This window comes from Harpia harpyja, chromosome 23 (genome assembly GCF_026419915.1).
Source record: "Harpia harpyja isolate bHarHar1 chromosome 23, bHarHar1 primary haplotype, whole genome shotgun sequence".
Taxonomy (NCBI): Eukaryota; Metazoa; Chordata; class Aves; order Accipitriformes; family Accipitridae; genus Harpia; species Harpia harpyja.
In genome coordinates, this window is record NC_068962.1 from 12,887,276 (window position 1) to 12,902,414 (window position 15,139).

Sequence of the window (15,139 nt, forward strand, 5' to 3'; positions counted from 1 at the left end):
CACGTTGCTGGCTTTACTGGGTTGACCAGTAAGGCCAACCACGCTCTAGCTGTTTCTGTGGAGTCTGAAATGCTTTTCCTTTGACGTAAGGATGCAGGAAACTTCATGCAACGGCAACACGATGCAACCTGGAAACCATCCACCCTCTTCTTTCTCACAAGAGCTGGCAGGGAGCCCTGGCCCACGACTGGCAGTGGCTCTGACGAAGGTTGCTCGCAGGCGATGTAAGGGAGCCCGAAGCGGTGCTGCTTGGCAGGCGGGCAGGGAACAGCACCATCGCCGTCCTGCCCTGGCACGACTCGCCTTTGAGCTTCCTCTTCTTATCAGGACAAGAAGCTACACGCAGCAGTGCTGGGGCGGTGGAAAAGGGTTTAGGGTCCAAACCATTACTGGGAAAGGGGCTGTTGGGGGAAAAAAAGAATCACAAGGGCTCTTTTTTCAGCCCAACCACTGCTTTTCGAAGTTATGGATTTAGCAAGGCTGCCATCTGCTATCCGGGCAATGTCTTCCCAGTAACTCCCTTAGCAGCCTGATGGAGCTGGAAGCTTTCCGCAAACAGCAGAGTCAGACCATTTCACCTTGCTATCCCCTCTTTGCCTGCTATCTAATATTAAACACATTTCCCTGCGCTCCTCAAAAATCAGTAACGGTATTATTGGAACAAGCTGTGTGGGTCCTCGAATTTTGTCCTGCGCTAATGAAACCCTGTCAGTCAGCAACAGAGCTTCTACATGGCTGAGATTACTGAAGCTCTTGCCTTGCAGGTTTTTCCATGGCACGATGCGAGGGATAATCTGGCCTTGTGAGTGAATAAATCGAGCTTTACTAAAGAAATCAATACTTTCAGCCTAAATTAATGCCTCCTGCCAGGGAGGTGACATGATTACTAGTCCAGGTATTAGTATTCTGCTGAGCTGGCATCTGAAATAGAGCTCATGTTTTGTTAGGCTTTTCAGAAACCTCCGCTCAAAACCTCAGAACGTGAATGTAGTAACTTCAATGTTTTGCTGGGTTTTTACAGTGCCGTCGCCTGATAACATCAACACCGGCAGCCTACACTGTGCTTTACCTCACTAAATGTATTTAGGATCAGATGCAAACCGTGCGTTTCTTTCATCTTTATGGGGTTTAGATAAACCTCACATCAGGCTGAAGCGTTGCGTGCAAGACCCTGGGAACGAATGGGAGCTCTCTGCAGGAGTCCAGATCCATCTCCCTGGGTGACCAGGAACACGCTGGGTCCAGAAAGCTTTCCTGAGCTGGAGAGGGGTCTGAGAGCCTCTGAGTCAAACCCCACTGCTCAGAGCCCCTAAAGCAAAGCCCACAGGGAAGTGGGACCCTGGAAGACAGATATTGCTCTGCCCCTCGGCCCCGCTGAGGCACGTTCGGGGCACGCCAGGCACGAGAGGACTCGCACGTCTCCATCTCCCGAACAACTTGTTATTTGCAGCACTGGCCACATGAAAACCGGGTTCAACTCCTCGGGCTGCAGCAGGGGTTTGAGCCGCAGCCTCCCGTGCGGTGGGAGACAGCCCTGGCTGTCAGGAGGCCGTCGGATACGGCGCATGGCTCCCTCTCAGCCTCTCCCCGTGACACTCTTATACTGGGAGAAATAGCCTGGATTCATAGCAAGGGGAGGGGACCGTGTGGTCAATGCCCAGCACCCTGCCTCCTCTGCACCCCACTGCCGGACGACTGAACCGGCGAGGGTGGGAAAAAGGCTCAGCTGCTGTTCCCAGGCAGGACCTTTCCAGCCCTAACCTCCGGAGAAGGGGAATTCCGTCAGCATCCCAAAGAGCGAGCAGTGCCTGCCCCCCCCATCAGCCCAGACCCCGAGCGCTGGGTCACGGCCGTCCCCAGGGATGGAGGATGGAGCGTGGCAAAGCGTGGCACTCTCCTGGCGCGTCCGCACAACCCTGCTGCCCTGCTCAGGAGGAACGCGGGTGATTTACTGACCTCGTATCACTACAAATCTTATTGGGGTATGTGGTAGAGCTAACCCGAGCAGTGATGTATCCAGGGGGTGCTGAATCCCCCTCTGCAGCCCTTTTTCTGAGTAATATTGGATGTTTCAGTGCTTAAGGTGGGACCGAGAATTCCTCAGTGTGGGAAACACCTGGGATGCTGCAAAAGCCTAATACCTTTGAGGACCTGTGCTGAAGCAAATACATCTCCCTTGGCCATGACTTAGAACAAAGCAAATTGTTCAAATTAAAAGTTTAAATCTTCTTTATTTCTTAGTTTTAAAAATCTGATAGAAGAGAGCTCTTCATTAGCAGTCCCTACATCTTAGGAATCAAATATCATGAGATATAGTATTAAAAAATGAATGCTCTATAAAAAGGAAGGTCTGGAGAGATTCCCAATAGGGTCACAAATCTGGCTATTGTGTTCTATATTGAGAAGGATCACTGATATGAAGACGTAGGTTAGAAAAGATGAAAATACTTACAGTTTTCTTCAAATTATGCTAGCTTACATCATGTTGTTTATTGGACACCCAAATAGCTACTTCTTATAATCACTAGGCAAATGAGGATTTTGTAATTAACTTTATCCGAGAATTAAAATTTCCTAGAGGTAAAATAATGTATCAATATGACTAATGATAAAGAAATCAGTGAACTTGGAAAGCACAGCCTTCTCATACTGAATGTCTCCAAGATCTGTACTTTGGATTTAAAGAGCTGATTAAAAAAAAATCAAAGCTCTGGTAAACTCTAGAACTGTCTGCTGCATTTTCATTAATTTGTGCAAACTCCACTGATTTATCATTGTTATATTTACAGTAGAATAAATGTATAGCACTCTTGAGATGCATGAATGTTTAGATAAGGAAATTAGCTAAACGCATATTCCCTTCTAGGCTAGGGCAAATCTGGGTAACTCTGGGCATGAATAAATTTTTCACTAGCTGACATTGCATACAGCTCACTTGAAAATCCCTTTTACTAGGGGCAAGTTTGAGGGTTGGCCAGTGAGAAATTAACCAAGGTACCACGGGAACCACTGCAAGGCGGCTAACCTCAATGGTTGGTAAACGATAAGCTCTAATGCTAGCTTTAAACCATCTTTCATAATAGGAAAATTAGCTAAATGATGCTCTTTCGAGAACATAATTAAGGGAGCTCTATCAGTAGTAGCACTATTTGGATAAAAGTAAGTCTGAGAAAAATGATGTCAGAATATGACTAAACCCCCTGCAAAGTAAAATCTGGACTATCTAGAATAAACTTTCATAAAAGAATAGCAAGGATTACCAGCAGAGCAAGCAGATTGACTCTGCCATAAGCAGACATGTGGGACCATGCTTACAAGATCAAACGAGGATAAGATAATCCCAGGTGAGTGGAAGGTATTTAGTGGCTGTAAAAGGCCTGAGGACACTGATGTGTGACAAGTCTTTTGAGAAGTAACTAGGTCAGACAAGCTGATGATTTACTCAGCTCCCTGAAACATGGGAAACAACTTTTACATGAAATTATGGCATAGCTAAAACCTGGAGAATTTTGTTCCGAGGTGATAAACGTGCTTTGGGTCGATTCTACAAGTGAAGGGAGAACTGGTTTTGTGTAGAGCCTGTGGGCTTTCACACGGCCAAGGAAGCAGAAGGGAACCGAGGCACACCTCCCCGCTCGCAGAGCTCTCGAATCAGCAGGGAAAATGAACGGGAGCTGTTAATACACTTGAATGCTGTTTCTCAGAAATGAACTGTCCTAATTATAAGCTGCTGAGCTCAAAATGGCAGAAACCAGTCAAAAAGCTGGCAGGCTGCAGGAGCCCAGGTGCCTGCAGGGACCTGGCGTGGGGGCGAGGTGGGAACTGCTCGCCAGGCCAGTGAGAACAAAGAGGCAACGTCTGAGATTTTGGGCAAGCGAGTTGGAAAGAGGAATTTATGGCAGGTGTTAGGCAGGAACACGGGGGAGGATGGGGTGGTGTCAGGAGGATGGTGAGGAGGGTGAAGGGTGCAGTGGGGCTGCTTAGGCGGTGGGAGGGATGCTCAAGGTAACAGGGTGAAGAGTGCAGGACAGCAAGGAGGAATGCGGCAGGGTCGGATGCAGGCTTTATCTTTAAAAAATTCTGAACTATGCCCTCAGGACAGACAGAGACAGAGAAGAGATCTGCTGAGGAGATAGAGGATGTATGTTTATACATAAAATAAGTGTGTATTTATAGATCATAAATATATATATGCATACTGATATTTATAAAATGTATTGATAGAAATAGTCCTTATCAATGGAAATGAAGTATGTGGTGAAAGTTTTCATTCTTGCTTTTGTTTTCCATCATTACAAGGTATTATTCCCGAGTGTCGCAGCAATGTATTCCTTAATATTTTTCCTACAGTAATGGACTTATTGACATTTATGTCTGTCCCTTATAGTTACTCTGCTTCGGACAGACTGACTAAATATTAGACATGAGAAAATTAATTCTTGGATGTCAGACTGTCTTCTAGCTCACTTAGCAGTACCTCACCCTTGAAGAGTGTTTTATTTCATCCCAGCATGGCCCCTTAGTCACAATGAGAATTTCCTTTCTTTGAGTACAGTCAGACCTCGCTAGAAGTGCGGCGCTCCTCTCCTCCTTTTGGGATCTCTGCTGTTTATTTTTTATAGTCTGTAGGAAATGTTATCAAGAGGGAAAATCTAATAGCTTTGGAGGCTACCTGAGGACACTCGGTAAATAACTTAGCATCATCACATACAGTTCCAGCAGGGCTGGGAGCAGGACAGGTTGGACAAGAGAGCACAGGCATTTCACGCAATAAATGGAGTCAGCCTGCTCTGACTCATACGCCTCTTATTTGTCTGACTTGGAGAGATCGTCTCCCTTCATGTAACCTCCAAGTCGTGAAACAACAGTTGCTAATACTTCTGCTTCTTGTTGTGCTCCCTTCCCTCAAAACCTAGACTAGAATTTTTGCTATGATGCTTGAGGTCAGACTCTTGGTCTTACAGCGAACACCACCTTGTTGCACGGGAACCCATACTGGCTTTGCTTATGGAGCAGAGCTGTGAGATGTGCATAAATCGCGCAAAATCTGGTCATTCACAATCCATTGCAAGTGAAAAAAGGAAATCATAAATGGGAAGGAAAAAACCTCAGTGAGCTGTGGCTGCCATTGCACCGTACAGTGCTTGCGCCGGAGGTTTTGTAAGGAGCTGCCTCCACCTGGCTCGAAAAAGTCATTCCTGTGCTGAAACAGAGCAACCTGGCACTCGTATGGGTAATGAGTGGCTGATTTGGTATTTGGTTAATAAAGAGGAGGAGATAAACCTCCATCTCCCTCTAAGCACACGGGAGCCCTGTGCGTGATCTCGAACTGATCCAGCCAGCGCATGACGGCCCTGTGGACTGGGGAGATGGGGCCGCTTCTAAAAAGCAGCTCAAGCGCTGAGCTGTTTTCTACAGCATGGACTGGCTGGTGTGGACAGGCCTAATTGCTGGCCTTTTGTGAAAACTTCCTAATTAGCCCACGCTGGAGCAATGGTTCGGTGGGGAGCTGTGGTGCCGATTCCTCCCCGTGTGCCTGGGCACCTGCTAATTTATCTGAAAAAGGGCTTAAGGTTGTTATCTTCTCAGGGAACAGAAGGAAAAATACCTTTATTTACAGCATCCCCTTGTCCTTGGGGCTTTAATCCTTTCACTGAACCCTACACACCTTCCTTCCTTCCTCCCCTCTGCTCCCGGTGAAACGCGGCCGTGGTGCCCGCGTCAACCTCACGCGGACGGTGAAGCAGTTTAAAACTTAAAGAAAAATCCTAAAGCTGGGTAAAAACACAAGTTGGGGTGCTGTCAGAGAGCGGAGTCGGGATACCTCCTTCGGGATACCACCCTCGGGGTGCCTGCAGCGGGGTCACCCCCCTTCACTCCCTCACACTGGATGTCCCAAAGAGTGTCACGGTGCTTCACGGACACGGGGGGGGGGGGCACACGGATCCCCCCGGCCTGACTCCAGCAGGGATGGGGGCACGTCCCAGGGATGGGGCCGGGGGGGGGAGAAGCGGTGAAAGCACTGCGGCTCGCCGGGGCGGGGCCGGGGCGGGGCCGGGGCGGGGCCGCCATGGCTCCGCCCACGCTTCTTTAAAAACGCTGCGGGGCCGCGCCGGGCGGAGACGCGACGGGGAGTAAGGAGGTGAGTGGCGGGACGGACGGACGGACGGACGGACGGACGGACGGACGGACGGACGGACGGACGGACGGACGGACGGACGGACGGACGGACGGACGGACGGACGGACGGACGGACGGACGGACGGACGGACGGACGGACGGACGGACGGACGGACGGACGGACGGACGGACGGACGGACGGACGGACCGACCGACCGACCGACCGACCGACCGACCGACCGACCGACCGACCGACCGACCGACCGACCGACCGACCGGGAAGGGGGGGGTGAGCGGCGGGGAAGCAGCCGGGTTTTGAAGGCTGAAGCGGCCGGAGCTGTGGCTGCTTGGCTTGCTGTTGTTGAACCGGGCTGCAACGCACTTGGCTTCTCTGACGGATCGCTGAAAAAGCGATCCAGGATCACTGGATGGCCTGAAATTCCTCAGGGGCTGTCTTGGGGCTGGTTTAGGTTTCTTGTAGTTAAACCTGCTGTTAACAAATGGGTTGGAAAGGGCTTTGCAGTTGCTGTGGCTTGTTGATGGTGTTTTGGGGAACGCTAGCTGAATAACATGCTCTCCTCTTGACTGGGTACAAGCTTAGCAGAAGTCAGGATTTTCTTATTAGCTGCCAACAAACCTGCAATCAGAGTTGTTGGTACTGGTAGTGAGATCATCTGGATGTTTAATTACTGCTCTTGAGCTCCCTGAAGGCCTGCCTGAACTAGCCAAAAAGTCTTGAGGGAGCAGGGAAGGCTTAACGCAGGACTGGAAGTCTGAATCTGCTACTTGTGGAGCTCCCAAAGGAGACCTGGGCAGCATGAAGCTCCAGGGCGGTGCTGGGAGAGCGGCTGGTGGGCAGGAGTACAGGCATGTACGCTGTCCTCCTACGCACAGAGCTTCTTCAAGTCATCAGCCCTTTTCCCCTTGGGTGCCTTCTGGGCACCGCTGCCTCAGGGTAGCCCTTGCTGTTGGGTAACTGAAGAAATATTGCCGTTCTTCCCACGTGAGCTGTCATGAGAATGTTATGGGGAAGATAAATGGAAATATCTTCTGTGGAAGAGACCAAGGTCACCTTGAAGTACTGACTTCAATTCCTTTTTGCTTTTCATTTAATGAATCCTCAGAGCCCTTATCAGAAGATTTGAGTCAGCTAATGGTTGCCAGATTGTCTAATACTTTGTCTCCCTTGGGAAGGAGTGTAGCTGCACCCTGTGTTGCCCAATATTATGTGGGAAATCTGGGGCAAATCCAGATCCTCAGCTCTAGTGTGCATGGAAACTAAATAATTAACAAAATGATTAAAATAACTTCGACTCGTGTAAATGCCCAAAAGAGCATGAGCATGGGGATGGTGAGAGGAAAAGACAGAAGTAGTTCTTGTACCAAATACTGTTTATGTTTTGGAAAGCATACAAAGTGGAAAGGAATCTCTTCTCCCTTTTTTTTTTTTTTTTCCAGTCCATGCATTCCTTTTCCAAAGCTTTGTGCAGCCTATATTCCCTTTAACTAAGGACGCTCTTTGCCATGATTGATGTCAGCTGCTGTGCGGTAGCACAGCCAAGCACTTGAATAAAAGAAATGGAATCTTAATTTTTGGACTCTACAGTTGTGCCAAGAATGACAAAAGCAAAGTGGGAAATGTCATAAAACTAATTTTATGAGCTCGGTCAGGGTATTAGTGCTAAACCATGGAGCAGTAATGGTGCTAATCCTGTGGAAGTATTAAACAAAGGGCTATCTCAGTAATTAGTGTCAGTGTGCAAATGGCACTGCTCAGCCGCTCCGAGGAAGTTTCCTAAGCTTTTGCTTAGGAATGTACCTAAGATGCCCCAATTTAGGTTAATAAACTAATCTTATTTTCCCACATGCCACGAATGGCTGGCTGCTTGTCTTGGACAAAGGTCTTGTAGCAGCCTGTCTTGGCAGCATGTCTTACTCGGGAACCGCACAACCTTCCCTGCATCCCTAAAACTGCTGAACTACTGGTCAGGCTGCTTGGGCAGGAGGCTTGTTCTAGCAGCACTAGCAAGATGGGTCACTGAATTCAGGCTTAGCCAAAACTGCTGCTCTGAGATGTGATTTGCGGGTCTGCTCTGCCTTGCCTGGGGAGTGCGAGGCAGCAGCCGGGCGCCCGCGAGACCCCTCGCTCTGCACCGAGGGCTCTCCCGCACGTCGGTGAGAGCCCCTTAGAGAAAGGGGATCTGGAAGCAAAGTGCTCATCTCTGGTTCCCCGTGTCATGGCAGCGCTTCCAGTTTCTCTCTGTTGGCCGGGGGGACAAGTGGAGGTCGGTAGTCCTTGCTTCTGGCTCGGAGGGATGAGCGGCAAAGCTGAAGGCAGCAGGTTGTGGGTGTTGTGTGGGGATGCTGTCGTGTGTCCCTTCTCCCTGTCTGGCCGACATGGGAGAGCTTCTAAGGGTAACTGAAGGTGAGTTGTGCCGAGAGACGTCGGAAGCTCCCGACAAATTCCTTTCTTCCTTCTCTCCCTGATGGCTGACCCATGCTGCTGTGGGGAGCCTGCTGGGAGGGAATGGTGCTGCTGGAGGGGTAGGGTGGCAGGAGGTGCCCTCCGGGCTTCCAGGGGGCAAACCCGTGGTCCTCAGCCAGAAACCCTCTCTGGAACGAGGGTCGGTAAGGGGGGGGGGGGGGGCGATGGGGCCTGAGCAGCTCCACTGGGTTAGACTCACCGAATCGATAACCCTCTCTCTGGCTGCCGTTGGCCTCCGTGCTTACGAGGGGTGGTCTGCTGGTGATGAGCCGCAGGGGAGCAAACCAGCATTAATGCGAGTCAAGGGCAGGTCCGTGATGACTGGGAGATGAGCCTTCAACAAACACTGCTGTGTTAGCTCGGGGTGGTGGCAGGAGGAGGAAAGCCCCAGAAGAGCCAAAGGTGGCTGGCAGCGCTCTGCTTTGGTGCTTTAACCCAGGGCAGTTAATGGGAGGAGCAGGAGGAGCTCCCAGTCGAGCTGGGTGGGAACTGCTGGTGGGGACAGCATGAGCGCTGGGGAGGAGGCAGTTCGGCTTGAGATGGGACAGTTGCTGCTTCTGGCTTAATGTAGGAGACTGTTCCCAAGGCTGTAGTTTGGCATGGTGAGTGATGGTGCCTGTCCCTCCCCGCTAGCCTTCTGAGCGTCCATTGCAAGTAATGCATGAAAGGGAGTTTTGCTTTATTTTAAAGCAGCTGTGGCTCCTCGAGCACAGTTGGGTTTGGTTCATATACCTGTCTAGTTAAGGCATAGTTCATAATAGCAGTGGAGTGCCCCCAAAATAATCCCCCTTAAACTTCTTTGAAGTGCAGGCGTGATCTCAAAGGAGTGCAGAATGTTCCTACAGCCCTAGTAAGTGGTTCTCCGCTGAGGTGAACTTCGGCTTGTTCTGCATCCCAAACGATAGGCCCTGCAGTAAAACAAAATGCCGTTGTTGGCACAATTGGTTTGCTTCCATCAGATGAGAGGCCCAGTGTTAATGAAGCATAGAAACTGAAATTACATCCATCTGGGGGGGGGTGTTCGCTCAAGGTACAGTAAAGCCCTTGTGCATGAAACTGTAATTTGTGCATATCCAATTTATGTAACTTTCAAAACCCCGGGCAGGGACAGGAGGACACGTCTCGTGAAGACCGTGTCTCTGTGTTTCTTGCGGTGCGGCAGCAGCGGTCTCTGTTCCCCTTGCCAGTCCATCTGCTTTTACAAATAGCCATAGAGAGTCCGCCTAAGCCTTTAAGCCTGGTCTGGGATCTGAAGGGCTGAGAAGTTGATCCGAACACAAAAACTTCTCACGCGGCGGAAGGTCGCTTTTTTAACCAGTTGGCGAAATCGCCGGCTTGCGCTCCGATAGACGAACTTCGCAGGCCTGGTTGAAAGGAGCCTGTAACCCCAACCGTCCTCGAGCCGGGGTGGCGGAGGAGGACGCTGTCGTTAACAAACCTCTCCCCTCCCGCAGAGCCACCATGCCGAACTGGGGAGGCGGCAACAAATGCGGTGCCTGCGGCCGCACCGTCTACCACGCCGAGGAGGTGCAGTGTGACGGGAGGAGCTTCCACCGGTGCTGCTTCCTCTGCAGTGAGTATTGCCCTCCCGCTCCCCTCCGAAACCTCTCCTGGCATAGCTGGCGGGGGGGGGTCACAACAGCAAGGTGCTGGTCCACAGGAGACGTGGACCCGGCTGGCACCTGTGATGCGCGGGGGACGGCAGCGGCCAGAGATGGGTTTGTCCATCACGCGTTGACTCCCGCTTCCCCGCGTTTTTTCTGGGCCTGGAGGTGCCGAAGGGAGAGCTTGTCTCCTGGGGGGACGTTATCCCACGTGGGAGGGGTGGGATGTGCCTCCCAAAGCAGAACACATCATGCTTTTCTCCTCCGTTTGCCTTCTCCTCAGGAGTCTAAGGGGTCTTTGGGATGGAAACCTGGCTTAAGTGTTGCTCGTGCAGAGGAGAAAGCTGGGTGGCAGAGCCCCGTTTGCACTGATCCGAGCTCAGCCGGACCTCTCCCGGTGGTCCCGGCGCCGGCAGCAGCTGAGGGAACGGTTATCAAACCCCAGCCCTGAAGTCCTGCGTGGAGCGGGACGCCGGCATGCCTGAGCACGGCCGAGTTGTCGATGCTTTAGCACAGCCAAAAGCCTAGCCTTTCTTGGCACAGGGGCCTGTGGCTTAATTCAGATGAAAGGAGTCCAAAGCATTATTTTCCAGTCCAACCAACAAGCCCAGCGAGGCATTGAAAATCGCTTTCTCTGCTGAAAAGACCTCTGCTTAGATGAAGGGAACAAAGGGTCACTGTGAATCGGAGGCTCCTACTTTGCAAACAGGCAGCCTGTCTGTCTGAATCGGAGAATTTTACCTTATTACAAGCATGAGGTACTGTTTTGTCCCACTTGCTGGTGTTTAGTACCTACGGGCAGAGCTAGGGTTTAGCCCTCTCCGTAGAAGGCACAGTTACAACCGGCCCCCTCAAACTAGCTCGCTCTTAGTCTGCAGCGTAATGTCAGTGCGCTGCGCTGGCATGTGAGCCTTGGCACACCTACGCTCCTTTCCCTTAGCTCTACAGCAGTCACAAAAAAAGATTAGATGTCTCGGCTGCCTCATTTTCAGCCTTTTATGGGAGTTTCTATTAAAAGAAACCTGGAACTTACAGTCAAACAATGGCTCTAGTGTGTCCGAGTATTTGCTTTTCCTTAGTGCATAGTTCTGTTGGGGTTAAAGCCTGTAGACTTAACAAACATGCATTGGTTGATTTACTTATTGGATATTTGTGTCTTATAAAAAGAACTTTGGAGCTAATGAATGCCGTAAGCAAAGGTCACCCTGTATTTTGAAGACTTTAAAATTCTTTTTAAACAAAAAATTCATAAGGCTTTTTTTTTTTCTTTCTCCACAAATTCTTTATCATGGGCATAATGCTGCTGCAGACGGAAAGAGCATGCCAGTTGGGATACAAAAGAAGGTTTAAGAAGGAAATAGTTCTGCCTTCTACTGTAACCTTGAGCAGCGTGCTTGCATTGTGCTGAAGGACAATGTAGGAATGCCAGAGAAGCACAGCCCCTCCGGTGACAGCTGTGGAACAGTCCCGACTCTGCCCCAAACCAGTACTGAGGCAGGGGGGGAAAATCTTGAAGGGTTTGTGGGTTTGTTGGGGTTTTTTTTCCAGCCCCACCCTGGCCAAAAGGTCAGGACAGGGGCTCTTCTGCACCGATAGCATTTCGCTTCATGCTGTATGGCATCTGTCAAGGGAAACTGCTGACTGCACTATCTGGGTTTCTGAGCAGCCTCATTCATCAAACCACAGCAAGTTTCCAGGCTTTAAATGTCACGGTCATGAAGAGGTGGGAGGGAATAGAGCCCTTTATAGGGCTAAGCATAATTCACTAATTCAAATGACAACTTGCTTCCTCTAATCTCTGGTGGTCCCACAGCCTAACAGGAAGAATTGTGGACAAGGAAACCCGTAACATCACTTCTCACTCGATTCTTGGCTTACTACATGTGCTGATGGGAATGGTCCCTTAAGGCAGTTTAACTTTTCTTTCTTCTAGTGGTCTGCCGGAAAAACTTGGACAGCACAACTGTAGCGATTCATGATGCTGAAGTTTACTGCAAATCTTGCTATGGAAAAAAGTACGGCCCCAAAGGTTACGGATATGGCCAAGGGGCAGGCACGCTGAACATGGACAGGGGAGAGAGACTAGGCATCAAGCCTGAGAGGTGAGTGAACCGAGTTGGCGGGGAGAGGGGTGACCCTTGTCCTTCAGGACTGTTTTCGGAGGAGTCTTTCGGGCTGGATTTTGTTTAGTTCATGTTGTCTGAATAGAAATGCTGCAGAATACCCCGGTATAACCAAACGCAGGGCCTTTAACCTGCAGCGCACAAAGCTTCCACTGGTGACTATGTGAGTAGGCACCATGCGGGCAGGAGTTAGTGCAGGGAAAGGTGCACTACCCCGTGCACGAGCCATAGGGGACTGGATTACGGAGCTGCTTATGGCTCTGCACGAGCCTGCAGAGGTGACTGTGGGTCCCGAGTCGCTCTCCTAAATAAGCTGCAGATGCAAATGTTCAACAGGTTCTGGCAGGGATGGATTTGGAGAGCTGAGAATCTGGGCCCACAAGAAGAATGAATTTTTAACTGGCAAATGAAGAACCATTTGTGCTTAATTATAGCCAAAACCAACAAGCCTATTAAATAGCAAATGTTCCTAGTCTGATTAAGTTCTTGCTGTAAAGCAAAGCATGTGGAAAGAAGCTGAGGTATGCCTCACAACTTGCTTCGTACGAGTTCCCAAGTTATTGCTTGACATTTATATGATGTATGCCCTCCAGCCAGCTTCAGTGATCAGTTTAGGTTCCAGATTATGATCAACGGACAGGAGTTTAACTGAATTATTTGTAGCTTACTATCTGATAAATCCATGTCCTGATACAGAATTCAGCATTTCCAGAGAAGTGAAAAGGTGAAGGCTCCTCAGAAAACTAGCTTTTACAGTAGCTTCTTTTTCTCCTATGAACCATGGCCCTTCTCTTTTTTGTGTGTGTGGGCGGGGGTGTGTGTGGGGGGGGGGGGGGGGTGGCGCACACACGCTGGTAACTTACTTCTCCAGTTTTGCAAAAGTACTGTATTCTGTGTGGTGTGTTGGATGCTGCTCAGTTAGTGATGTTAAGAAGAGCAAGAAGTCATTCAGTAAAAAAGTAAAGACAATGAATGTCCTGTTTCTTCCAGCACACCCTCTCCCCACCGACCCACAACAAATCCAAACACTTCAAAGTTTGCTCAGAAGTTCGGAGGGGCAGAGAAATGCTCTAGGTGTGGTGATTCTGTTTATGCGGCAGAGAAAGTAATAGGAGCTGGAAAGGTAAGGAACTGCGTGTGCTGTTTAATACCTGCTATGTGGACTTTAAAGTGAGCAAAGCAGGTTATGTGGGTTCCAGTAGGGAACCAACTGCGGGGCAGAGTTGCCTTAAAATTGCATTTCTTTGCATTGGAAATAGTCAAATCCATCAACTTAATTGAACAAAAAGCACTTGAAATGCAGGGTGATGAGTGCTCACCTTGGATTTCAGAGGTGAAATTTCAATATTGTCCCGTGCCAGAGACTTGAAGCGGACCACAGGAGCGCTTTGCCCCCCAGAAGAGAGAACGGTCTTGCAGTCTGCGGCTTACCATAGAGGCTGAATGTTTCAGCAGAAAGGGGATGTTCTCTGAAAATACCATGTAAAACTGGGTGTCAGTCTGCCAGCTGTCTGACTCGCTACAGAGAGCCAAGATCTGCTCTGAATTGATTAGAGCAAGCGCAAACCTTTCAAAATGCTGCCCTGAGCAGAATGCTGTGTGGAATTTGGGGCTTTGGGCCATGCGCAGAAATGCAGATGCTCTTGTCTGCTACTGGTGCACTTGAACTGTTTTTTATTGCACCAGTCATCTATAAACAATACTGATGCAGGCATCTCCAGTTAATGCATTTTTTTTTTTTTACCAACTCAGGCATTCTGTGTATTTAAACTATCTTTTTTTTTTCCTCCCCAGCCATGGCACAAAAACTGCTTCCGATGTGCCAAGTGTGGAAAAAGCCTAGAATCTACAACCCTGACTGAAAAAGAGGGAGAAATCTATTGTAAAGGTGAGGAAAGAAACAAAGATCATTTGTTTATGGTTCAAGGTAATGTGTTATGAGGATAGGTGCTGAATGTATTCCTGGAATAAGAAACTTTCAGGCTGCTGTCAAGATGGAGGTGCTCTGTAAGTCATAGGAATAGAGGTGAGAAATGAAATAAATATTACTGAAGGTGCTGATGTAGCTTACGTCTGCATCAGGTAAAACATTGCATCCTGAGAAATGCAGCAGCAGCCTGTGCCCTCTGCCTGGGTCGGAGAGCAGATCCGAGTAAGGAAACAAGCTAGCAAGCGTCCTGCCATGAGTTCTTGCATGCTATCATGGATATAAACTTGAGCCCCCAGTGGTTTGATGACAGCATGTCTTCACAGATACCTAGCCACAGAACCAACGTATGAATTGCTTTCACAGAGTAGGTTGGGAGCTGCATGGATGGAACGGCCACAGCTATTGAGTTCAGTCATGGCAGTTAGCAGCTTAACAAAATGTTTTTAAGCATTGCTTCTTAGGGGGGGTGTTCTGCTGACTAATGGGAAGGGGCTGAGGGGCTTAGCCTAGACAGTGGTGTTCTTAATTAACGAGCCAGAAGCCTCAGCTACTTACTACATGTTCATCTTTCTTGCAGGCTGTTATGCAAAGAACTTTGGCCCCAAGGGATTTGGGTATGGCCAGGGAGCAGGTGCCCTCGTTCATGCCCAGTGAGGGGGATGGATGGCTCAAAACCCCTTATGGCTCTGCTGAGATCCTGCTACAAGAAACAGGAGAGTTTCCTAAACGTTACTAACAACTACTGTGAAACAGACACTAGTTACTGTAGTGCTTGGGCATATGTTCAGCAGATGATTTTTTCTTTTTCTTTTTTGAAAAACAAAAAGCACTGCTTTTTCCTTGCTTTGTGTATCATACTGTAACACTTTTAATACTG

The 15,139-nt window shown here is 49.4% G+C and overlaps 1 protein-coding gene across 1 annotated transcript; it reads left to right on the plus strand.

Moving 5' to 3' along the window:
• The first annotated feature begins 9,915 nt into the window (after positions 1–9,915).
• CSRP2 (cysteine and glycine rich protein 2) lies at positions 9,916–15,070 on the plus strand. Its single transcript, XM_052774214.1, has 5 exons — positions 9,916–10,178; positions 12,143–12,311; positions 13,323–13,455; positions 14,127–14,220; positions 14,840–15,070. Exons 1-5 carry the CDS (start codon positions 10,067–10,069, stop codon positions 14,914–14,916), a joined length of 585 nt encoding a protein of 194 aa, XP_052630174.1. The 5' UTR covers positions 9,916–10,066; the 3' UTR covers positions 14,917–15,070.
• The last annotated feature ends 69 nt before the right edge of the window (positions 15,071–15,139 follow it).